The sequence below is a fragment of the Asterias rubens genome, chromosome 4 (assembly GCF_902459465.1).
Source record: "Asterias rubens chromosome 4, eAstRub1.3, whole genome shotgun sequence".
Taxonomy (NCBI): Eukaryota; Metazoa; Echinodermata; class Asteroidea; order Forcipulatida; family Asteriidae; genus Asterias; species Asterias rubens.
The window spans coordinates 16,788,921-16,800,842 of record NC_047065.1 but is presented as its reverse complement, the minus strand read 5'-3'; the positions used below and the strand labels follow the sequence as shown (position 1 = coordinate 16,800,842).

Here is an 11,922-nt window from a genome sequence, read left to right as displayed (position 1 = left end):
TTTTAATTATTCATTTTCCTTTTTTTTTCTGTAAAAAATTTGTTACAAATGTAATTAACAATAACGTATAGTGGTGACTTCATATTAATGCTTGGCGGCCACCTTATAAATTAAAATATAAACAATAAAAAGGCCCTTATCTTCCTCTTTTTGGAAAAACCCAGACGATTAACTAGTATTTGTTTTTACTTGGTCTTAACAAGGAAATTGGGGGTGTGTCCCTACGTCATCAACTCATTCATAAACAGATTGATCCCACGTACATACCGACCGCGCGCAAACGATGCAAGAAAATGGCCCATGCATTCATCATTGCGGTTGTTGAATAACTGATCTGAGAACACGAGGCCACTCTTTTTTGTTGACAAAACAGTAAATACAACACAACGTCGCAGCATAGAGCAACGTAGCAGCAAATTTGCAGCACTTCATTCATTCAGATCAATAAAATATCCAGTATTTTACTTTGACTTGCAGTTCCATTCGTCAGCAGTTTTACATGTATTATATTAACGAACAAATATAAGTTATTTATTTGCTGATATATTCTTGTGACTTGAGTTGAGAACTGTGTAAACGTGGTGTGCTAGGAATCGTCAAGAGGTAACGAAAAGAGTCAGAAAAACTCTTCAACAACACCACTGTGTTGCTGCTGTTTGATTGGGGAGTAGAAAGAAAGTTCATCATTGAACATGGCCACCACCAGCACAAATGGGCTTGGAAGATCAAGGTATGTATCCTTCGTTTTTAATTTATATATATATAATTCAATAATTTGGGGGGGGGGGGGGCTAATCGTCCTTACTCGCAGCTAAGAGCTGAATTGCGAAGGACGCGGCTACAACGTACGTGTTCGAGAAGCAGGCATGCAAGGGCGCATTCAGCTGCCAGCAGCCACATCAACCCATTACCACGGAGCACAGCCAAGATCGAAAGTGTTTGATTTTTATCAAATGTCTTATTTTATATCAAATGTCTGCTGTAGTCTTTCCTTTTGCTTCGATTAATGTTGAGATGAGGGGCAAGAATCTACCCCCCCCCCCATTTCTGAATATTTGTTTTGTAATTTTAATTAATGGGATACAAACATTACATTGTATTGAAAACCTAGCCCAGATTAAACTCCTCCCCTGCCATGGCTGCAGTGGCTCTGACTGAAGTCCTAACTAATACAAGTTTAAACAATATATACTATAGTATTATCAGTAACACTAACCTTCAATCAAGATTCAAGAAACAGAAAACACTTACATTAACAAGTCACAGTATTACATAGCCCCACTTGTGTGGCCAAGTGGGGCTAAGTACATGCACGGTAAATGTGAAGATAATCTAGACATTAAATGTCATGGCCGAGTTGTTAAAAGCACCGAAACCAAGCTGGCCTGTGGAAGCATCGTGGCCGAGTGGTTAAGTTTAAGAGCACTGAATTCAAACTCTGGTGTTTCTGATCAGCAGAGTGTGGGTTCGAATCGCCTGCCATGACACTTGTCTGTTCACTCCTAGAACTATTTCGGTTTCGTCCGGCTATCGTCTCCCGCTATCGTCTCCCGTTACAGGAGACGATAGCCGGACGAAGAACTATTTCGGTTTCGTCCGGCTATCGACTCCCATTGTGGGAGACGATAGCCGGACGAAACCGAAATAGTTCTAGGAGTATTGTCTGTTAACCATTGGCATTGCTTCGTCCTTTGGATGGGACGCAAAGCCATTGGTCCCATGTGTTATGTAAATGCATGTAAAAGAACCCAGTGCACTTATCGTAAAGAGAAGGGGTTTGCCCAGTGTTCATTGCTGGATTGGCAGCATATTGCGCCACAGCACCTTGTAAACCATGTAAACCATTACATGCGTGCTAAGGATTAGGTCTTGTTCTCAAACTTCATCCCACTCCTTGCAGTAATAATACCTGGCGCTTTGTGTCCTTTGGTAAAAGGCGTGTTATAAACACGGTTAATATTATTATTATTATTATTATTATTATTATTATTATTTCTCATCAGCATGTGGGATCGAGACCCGCACAGGGTCTTGATACTTAATTGTGTCCTTTTACGTAACCATTAGGCCTATACCTTTAAAATAATAATATTATTGCTTAGTCCTTTTTCTTTTCGGCAAAAGTCGAGCAGTTACAAAAGCAGTCATTTAAAAAAACATTGAAATACACAGAAATGAAAAACTAAAATTTGGCTTCCACCAGTTTACAATGTATACATTGTACATGTCATCATCTGATGAATGCTAGAACAATGTTCCTCATTACACAATGCAATCATTTGTTTTGATTTTAACACAAGAAGCTTCACTTCAAGTTCCCAGGTGCTGTCTTTATCTGTGTACTTTATTGGTAGCGGATGTTCACCAAGGGACCAAGGTTCAGCAGCACATTGATAAATAAAAGTTATATCAAGGCCTAGACTTGACTCAAGCATGATATCTGCCCTTCCTTGTTAGTTGTTGACACATGAGGGCACACCTTTTGATGGAAAGCTAATTGCATATTAGTTGCAATAACGTAAGTTGGCAGGAGGGTTACGTTATCGCAACTAATTGCATGGATTTTTAATCATGTGCACAACCTTAAGTCCTAAACCTGCGTGAACCAAGTCTACACTGTACTATACATGACTTGTAGACTATGATCTTTATTGATAAAAACCCTTTTTCTAGGTCAAGGTACATAAGTTTACATTTATACGTATAAACACTTCAGGAGACCTAGGGGCCTACATGATATAAATATTATTTGTTTGTTTGTTCACGTCTGATTTAAAGTTGCAAGAATCAGCCAAATGATATAAACAATTTTGGTTTCTGAAGGCGTCCGCTGCCCAGGATTTGGTAGGGACAAATGCCAGAGACACACGTGATCTTGTTGGCGAGTCTACCACGAGATGCCTGTTGCATTCATACTGGGCAGTGCCTCACATGCCTTCAGAAACCAAAATGCGGACATCTTCTGCTGATTGGGTGCCTGTCACCTTTTAATCAGACATTCATAAATACCCCAGACAGTTTCGCTACTCCTATTGGTGGAGAGCGCGTCACGTGGGGGTGTTTACATGTAAACGGTTGATATAATGACCACAGTGTTTATAACCAGCTGGCTTCCACCTGTCAGGCGTGCAAGATTATCACGCGGAACACAACTCAGCTATTTCTAAGTGTGCGCATAATCTATTTCTAAGCGCACGCATAATCTATTTCTAAGCACGCCTGCATACACACAACCCATGCGAAAACAGACTCTTCAAAAAAATTTTGAAGATAATATTTCAAACCTCAAATTTTCAACTGTCAAAGTTTCTGTAATGGTATTGTATTTAACGTTTTTTAACAAAAGGGCATATTGAATGAGAATAAAAGAGTAGTGGCTCATTCTTAAACGTCCGTTTAAAAGCTTGCAGGGTCGTTGCCGTGCGATACATGCCCTCGCCTTCGGCTCGGGCCTTTATCACACGGTAACGACCCTGCCGGCCTTAAACGGCAGTGTAAGAACTTGTCGCTACCCTTTTATTCCCTTATTTCCAACCAGCAGTACATGTAGTAAAATCTACAATAAGTAATCTTACAGTATATAACCCCATGGGAATATAGAATTATTTTGAAAAATCTTACTAAGTAAAAAAACAAATGAAACAAAAAAGTTTTTCTTTGAACATTGTGTCTAATGTCACCCCACTGTCCAAAGTCACCTACTGCTTACGGCATGTACGGAAGTCTACACAAATGTTTATCCTGTGAGTACATGTATAGCCCAATACAATACCAAATCAAATTCGGTAGGCCTATTTGATCAATGTGGAAAATAAAAAGAGCTGGGCTGCAATTTGTTTTCTTCAACTTAATCATGGGTTTATTGGCTTTAGATTAGACGGCAGTGGCACCACTTCTGATGCGTACATTGTATTTGAAGTGTATCATGTATGCAATATTTATGTAACAATCAGACTGTGGTTGGACTGACACATGACTGAGCTTTGGTTCAACAACTTGACATCTTACAGTTAAATTTTGTATTTCTCTCTACTCAAAACTGTGACACAAAGGGCTATGTATAGTCATTTTTACGATCATTTTTATACACAAAGTGTGGTGTTAATTTTTCTAAAGATCCCACGCTACTTTGAGTCCCTGATGTAAGCCTAGTTTTAAGTCATCTGCACTTTTCTATTGTAATCACGGAAAACAGTGTATGAAAGGATTTTTTTTCAGCTGGTATCAAACCATTGACACCATTTAGCAGAATTTTGTGACGAATTATTGAAATTATCCTTCGGTTCAAGGTTGTTTTCGTGAATCGAACCGTATTGTGCTGCATGAAATAAAAAAATAACCTTCAATTTCAGTCACAATAGGCTATGTACAAAAGTGCCACCAAGCAGCCTAAATGGAAGAAAACAAAATGGTCTATGGAGTAAACAATATTCATAGTATATTGTTTGACATTCAATTACTGATTTGGTTCAGGGGCAATACAATGTATCATTTTGATCTGAAAAATGCTTTTAAAAGGTTCGATTGTATTTTTTTGTTTGTCTGTTTGTCTTGTTTGGGGGTTTATTAAAACAATTTTATTTATTTTATTATTGTTATTATATATATTATATATACATATATATATGTTAAACTTTTCTTTGGCGGAAATTTTCACCAAAATGTTCACCAAAACCATGTATAGCTCCATGCCAATATTGGCGTACATCCAAATTGGCTGCTACGGCTACAGCATACAACTTTTAGGAGAGGGTGTTGTCAAGGACATCCCTCAGTTTACTCCATAATCACTGCTTCATTAATCATGATTATAATAATAATAATAGTGGCTTCTTTTAGCGCTCAGGTCCGTTCAACATACATTTGTATTACCCCTGGTCACTGGTGATCCAGTCCTATAGATGTTGCCTTCAAAGCGTAAATTCGAGGAGCCCAGCATATGGGTCGGTCGAATATTAGGGCTTAAAACTTTGCTAGAAATGTATGTAGTTTTTTTTTACAGAGGTCAAATTTATGCAGTGTGTTGTGCCATTAGGGGCCTACTGGTCAGTGATGCTCAGTGAGAAAACATCTGTTGTAAATGGTCAAGACCAAACATGGATAGCTACAACAGCTGGCACTTTAGGTACATTATCATAGGCATTCTAGCTCCCCAAACTAGTGGACAAGTTGTGATACACAAAGTGTGGGCCTTCGGACAATACTGTTTATAAATCAAAAGTGTCCAATGGCTTTTTTTTACACAAATTGGCTCTGTCTAGACATTTAAGCACCCTTTTTACAACTGTCTAATTTTGTGTTAATTACATTGTCAAATAATTTTGTTTAATACTGACATTTTATATTTTATAGTGGACGTACATGTACATGACATGACTATAAAAACACAAGAGGTATTAAAAGCAATTAAAACAGCAATTAAGGATACAATATAAGTATATAAAACAATAAAATTCTTAAAAAACGTTCATGGATAAAAACTAGAAGGCACTGCAAAGGTTGTTTACATTATGGGAAAACTCATTAAACACCTTGGTCAATTTCTAAAGTTGGCTTGACTGTAAAAATCGATTGTCCTTCAAATGGCTACTTTCACCTTGGAAGTCACCAGAGTCAACCAACTGTGACCAGACTGCAATATAATCAAATCTGTCTGGTTAGTTGATAACACAGCTATCTTTAAGGTCAAAGGTCATAGGTTAATAAGTGAGACCTGGTATCCACACTTGGATGAATGTCAACCTTTTGGTCTTATTTTTGTTTCACCGATTCTCAGTTCTATTAATAACCCTTTTAAAGGCAGTGATCACGATTGGTAATTACTCAAAATAATTTTTAGCATAAAACCTTACTTGGTAATAAGTAATGGGGAGAGGTTGATAGTATAAAACATTTTGAGAAAAGGCTCCCTCTGAAGTAACGTAAGTTTTGAGAAAAAAGTAGTTTACATTGAATTTGATTTCGAGACCTCAAGTTTAGAGTTTGAGGTCTTAAAATCAAGCATAAGAAAGCACACAACATCGTGTGACAAGGGTGTTTTTTCTTTCATTATTATCTCGCAACTTTGATGACCGATTGAGCTCAAATTTACACAGGTTTGTTTTTTTGTGCATAATTATGTTGAGATACACTAAGTGAGAAGACCGGTCTTTGAATAGTGTCCACTGTCTTTAAGCTCCCATGAGATAACTACATTTATGGTGGCCCTGAAGGGACCTTGTATTTCGTAAATACATACACGTGCATGTGTGCATTCCATATGCCAAATTGCCCATATATTTTTGATGTCAATGAATTGTATTACTTTGAACACAATTTCTAATGATCTGATGGGGAGTTTCTTGCATCTAAGTGAGGTTATAGTTGTACCAATCACAGGGGCCTGCTACATGTATAGTGTGACGTACCTTGACTTTCCAATGGTATTTAAAGCTTTAATGCAGTAAAATTCCTAAAATTTAAAATAATTTGCTAAAAAAATGTGCATACACTTTGACAAATAATTTCACGACATGGCGTACGTCTGTGCACATATTTGTCTGCGCACATGCGCACTTAGGCCTTTATTTGGGATAAGTTTCGCAACATTGCATGCATACATAATTGCAATATATGCATTGTCCTTTCAGGGCAACCATAGAAAATGTAGTCAACAAACGTAGATCAGTTACTTCTTGTTTTTTTTTCTTCAGGGAAACGACAGCAAGATAAGTGAACAAGATGTGTCATGCCCTTTATGGGGGGATGCATCCCCCATGTTCCAATACTGTATCACACTATAGAAATTCTTGAGATTCCAAGCGCGCAATAGCGACAATGCCCCATATTGAGCACTCTTTGAGAGGTTGCATCGAGTAGACCCATCACGCTGCCACCATCTTGGTCATGTTTCCCTGTATCCAACAACAGTAATGGGATGCTTATTTCATTGTACAAAAAGGAACCCTACCAGCCTCAGTTTGCTTTCGTTGATTTGTTTGGGAGGAAAAACAAGATGGTCGCACCATGATGAAGGTCTATTCCGCGTCTACTTAAATGCCTTATGCAAAAATAATTTATAATTTTCAGTGTTCAGCCGTCGATTGCACCAAAGTTTTCTTAACTTAGGATTAATCCTAGGACTTGGATGAGTTTTAAGTTCCGTATCTAAAGACGTGGGACGAAAGTTAGGACGGGTAACTCCTGAAATCTACTGTAGGCTCTTAGCAAAATTTGCCTGACATTTTCTTATATACATTTGCTTTCTTGAGTCTCAAGCCTTGATTTTGAACAACTTGCACATCTTTAGAACCACAATTTTTTTATTGGACAGACTTTGCTGATTTTCTGACCCCTGGAAAACTTTCTAAATAAAATTGTAAATATTGAAAGTTGTTGTCCCGTTTTTCTTTGATTTTAAAGCTACAGTTACAGTGACCTGCAAGGCTTTGCCAAACAAATTCAAGATCGCACAAGTCACAAACCAACAATTGGAATCATCTGTGGTTCCGGGCTCGGCAGCCTCGCAGATAAGGTTGAAGACAGTATCGTCATCCCGTACAGCGATATCCAACACTTTCCTGTCAGCACAGGTAAGTAAAGGGCTTGGCCTTTTCTGAAACAAACCTTGGGAGATTCAATACTCAACTTTTGTAAAATTTTAATGATCAAAATCTTCTCTTGATTTGGGGGTTGAACAAAGAAAATTGACTTGAGTGGGACTCAAACGACCATGAACAACCTCCGGATAAGTGTGCCAGTGCCAGCGCTCTTTTAACTGAGCTATCTAGCCCTATATGTTGCGGTTTCCCTCTTTTGTCAATATCTTTGTTCGGGGGTGCAAGGTGTAGCCAGAAATCACACTGAAGTGTTACGATACAATAGGGGTACATGCAGATAGTGCTGGGCGAATAGTGAAATTTTGATATTCGGATACCGCTGGCCAACTATCCGAAATTAACCGGATATTCGAATAGTTTTTTTCGCCGCTAGAGGGGGCTATTTAAAAAAAAATTAACAAATATTTGTTTTTTGCCGCTAGAGGGCGCTGTTCGTTTGTGAATGAGATCTTATGGGCGGATTGATATTAGTTTTAGACAGTGTTACTCGGTTCATTCATAAAAATAACCGGATCTAGTTTAAAGATGGCGATTTGCTTTTTCTTTTGATCGTGATTGACTCTACGTGAAGGAAAACTTTAGTAATCTTTGAACAAATTACGTCAGAAATGTCACTGTTTTAACTCTCCACAGAGGTGAGCATAGTTAAATACTTAATTTATGCTGTTTTATGCTGTCCTAATAGAAGTTTCATAAGGATTCAGACAAAAAATTCCTATCAGTTGTCGCCCGACGTCCGCGGATATTCGGATATTAAAAGAAGATCCGGTTACTTGGTGGTAATAATTGAACTATCAGGTTTATAAATAGGTATTCGCGCCCTATGCGGATATCCGGTTAAGAAAAAAAGGCATTCGTGGTTACGGATAGGAAAACCTATTCGCCATTAACCGAATATTCGAATAATTCGCCCAGGCCTACATGTAGATAGCTCAGTTGGTAGAGCGCTAACTCGTTAAATCCGCTCTAGTCAGTTTTTTATTTATTTTTTATATTTTAAAACTTACAAAGAGATTATACATGGTGCTACAGGCCTGTATGCTTCGGTTTTGAAAGGACAAGGGCACCAAGGCATATTCTCCTCGGTAAAGGGCACTCTATTAGGAAATTGTAAATTTCTGCTACAGCATTTCAAGGGCACCAAAAGATGTCCAATCGCCTTCATATGCCTTTGTGAGGTATGAGGCCTAGTGCTATCCCAGACCAAATTATTCTCCCACCATGCAAAGTTCCAAATCCTATACTTATAAAAAAATTGCCTTGTTTTATTTATCCAACAGTCAAGGGTCATCACAGCCAGTTTGTTATTGGCATACTAAAGGGCAAGACGGTTATTTGCATGAAAGGACGCTTTCACCTTTATGAAGGATACCCGGCATGGAAGGTAAGAATGAGGCCCGGTTCATACTTCCTGCCAATGCAAAGTGAATGTTGACGTCACTTATTCGCAACAACTAATTTGTAGCAGTTCAACTCTGCTCAACTCACTTGCGAAACTCGCTGCGAAAGGATGGTTATGACATCAAATTCATGTCAAATTCGCATGGCATTCGCATTCCCAGGAAGTCACTACAGGGATAAATTCCTAATCTTAACACAAAATTAGTTTTATTTATCACTATAAACATGAGAGACCTGTCTCCCTACATTGTTCAGTTTGAGGTTTTTTAACACCTTCGTTTGGAAATTCTTTAATTGTCAGTTTTTTTTATTTGTTTTTAATTTATTTTATCTCCAGCTAGCAGCCCCCGTCAGAGTGATGAGCTTACTCGGCGTCCAAACACTTGTCGTCACAAATGCCGCTGGAGCCATGAATAAGAGTTACAAAGTTGGTGACATCATGCTCATGAAAGACCATTTGTATTTGCCCGGAATGGCTGGAAACAATCCCCTGGTTGGCCCCAATATGGAGAAGTAAGTTCTGTCTCATAGAGTTATATGTATATAAAAACTAGAGGGCGCACTGGCCTATATACGCAGCCTGCTATGCACGCATGTGGCCATTTTGTAAGTTGACAAAACAGCATCGCCCAGCGTGTGTTTATGCGGCCTTGTGTGCGGCCATTTTGTAAGTTGACAAAACAGCATCGCGTAGTGTTTAATAAACACAAACTCCAAGGTGTACCCTTGTACTAAATGACGTGTACAAAATGGCGCGCTTGTCTCCTTGCAGTCCCGTTGCATTTGTGCAAGCAGCATTACCGGTGCGCCCTCACTCTATGTTCTGTCTAGAGTAAGCCATTTTTACAAATGTGTAAGGCTACGTCAACATCGTTCTCATGTGCAGCAGGCTATACCATTTCCCCATGAGGCTTGAGCATGCTAGGAAAGAAACATTGCAAGACCGTGAGAGTGTCGATGTGGCCTTGTGGTTTTTGCAGAAATTAAGCATTGTACTTGGGGGGGGGGGGGAATCAAAAATGTTTGAATGGGTGTGAGAAAAATTGGATTGAAAAATCTGTTATTTGTTTCAAGATGATCAACGAGTTTGAACTGATTATTAACAGATTTGGTGAACGGTTCATAAGTACAACCCGACTTTATGACAGCAGCCTACGGAAAACGGCGCGGGTCGTCGCCAAGGAGATGGGATACTCGCACTTGATCCAGGAAGGTGTGTATGCGATGGTGTGCGGGCCATCGTACGAAACTCCAGCAGAACTAAAACTACTGAGCGTTTCTAGCGATGTCATTGGTAAGTATGACAGATTACATATATAATTGTTATACCTTGGTGACAAGTTGTGAAGTGTGTTTGGTCGAGAACCAATCAGGTGATGTGATACAAAAACGCATAGGGTACCATGGCTAAGGATGTGCTATGCGTTATGCATATCGAGCATCGTTAGCCATGGTACATGCGGTTTTGATCACCTTGATCGTTCCCACCGTTGGTTGATTTCCGGCACTTTGCACGGTTTTCCTTATACGTCGCAAAGAAACACGGTCTGCCGTTTATGGGAGTCAACATTTTGACTCCCATAAATGGCCGACCGGGTTAGTTCGCGACGTAAAAGGAAAACCGTGCATATTCAAGTGATACTTGTGTAGATTGTTATATTCTACTTTTAAAATATCTTTCTTACTATAATGTATTTCATAACAAACGGTTTCAAATGCTTTTAAAAGACCAACTCGTCCGATCCAAGGCAACGTGTTCCTTTAAGACATTCTTTGTATAGTCACACGCAATTTGTCCCTTGACATTTTCTTTGTTTCTATCTCAGGGATGAGCACATGTCCAGAGGCTATCGTTGCAAAGCACTGTGGAATGACAGTCTTTGGCCTCTCTCTAGTGACCAATAAGTGTGTGACCGACTACGATGAAACAGAGGTGGACGGACCCAATCATGGCGAGGTCCTAGAAACGGGAAAACTGAGAGAGGACATCATCCAGGAGCTTGTCGCTGAGATTGTTGCAAAGATAGACTAGTCGCTGAGACAGGGGTCAAGATGGTCGAGAGAATGAAGGTAGTATAGAGTAATGAAGGAATGGGCACTGGCTGATAAACCTTGGGCCAAATGTAACCAAGCCGAAATTACCTGTAAACAAATTGCTAAAATTAAGTAGATTTGAAAACTCCTTTGCATTTGCTGTGTCATTCTGATCATCTGCTTTTAGAGTATGTGACCCTTTGTTTACAAAAAGAGTGACCTTGCCCCTTCCAGGGCTAGTCTAGACTTGGTTCCAAGTCTTTGATCGTGGCTTTTTAGTCGTCCTGATACCTTCTACAAACAGCGCCCTCTTGTAATCAACCTCCTTCATTTAGCCTACGATCAAAGTTAGGCCGCGTGATAGCTAATAATGCGGGGGGGGGGGGGGGTTTCTTGGCTGAGATGCAGAAGAATAACCGCGATCTAAGACTTGAAATCAAGTCTAGGGTTAGTCCTGATTGGTGACGTTAATTTCATGTGTGTATCTACTTGCCAGGTAGAGTTGTTCATAGGGAACTGTCTTGCTTTATTCTACTGCCGTGGAGTATATAATCGGAGGTTCGGGAGACTACTCAGTTCTGAAAAGAACTGTCCTGATTTTTAACTATTACCAGGGCGGATGGTAAAGAAATTAGACTGGACTACTACTTTAGCTTATAGGATCGAAGTCTCCCGAACCTCCGATTATCTACTCCGCGGCAGTAGAATAAAGCAAGACAGTTCCCTAAGAACAACTCTACCTGGCAAGTAGATACACACATGGTGTTACCCCAAACCCAATATACATTGATACCTCACCATGCAATGCCTCAAATCCTATAGACGTTAATTTCGTTTGCCAAGTTGCTGATATCGCGCACAGTGGCAAAGTTGTAATCAGTTATTGGCT

The 11,922-nt window shown here is 39.4% G+C and overlaps 1 protein-coding gene across 1 annotated transcript; it reads left to right on the top strand.

Moving 5' to 3' along the window:
- Positions 1 to 284: 284 nt before the first annotated feature.
- On the top strand, positions 285 to 11,577 carry LOC117289264 (purine nucleoside phosphorylase-like). The gene is made up of 6 exons (XM_033770305.1): positions 285 to 730; positions 7,402 to 7,571; positions 8,879 to 8,982; positions 9,337 to 9,512; positions 10,106 to 10,293; positions 10,826 to 11,577. Exons 1-6 carry the CDS (start codon positions 693 to 695, stop codon positions 11,029 to 11,031), a joined length of 882 nt encoding a protein of 293 aa, XP_033626196.1. The 5' UTR covers positions 285 to 692; the 3' UTR covers positions 11,032 to 11,577.
- The last annotated feature ends 345 nt before the right edge of the window (positions 11,578 to 11,922 follow it).

Bases quoted from the DNA above. Each gene is read 5' to 3' on its own strand.
- LOC117289264 (XM_033770305.1), top strand. From the start codon at position 693: ATGGCCACCACCAGCACAAATGGGCTTGGAAGATCAAG. The intron at 731-7,401 runs GTATGTATCCTT...TTGATTTTAAAG, and splicing joins AATGGGCTTGGAAGATCAAG to CTACAGTTACAGTGACCTGC. The intron at 9,513-10,105 runs GTAAGTTCTGTC...GATTATTAACAG, and splicing joins GTTGGCCCCAATATGGAGAA to ATTTGGTGAACGGTTCATAA.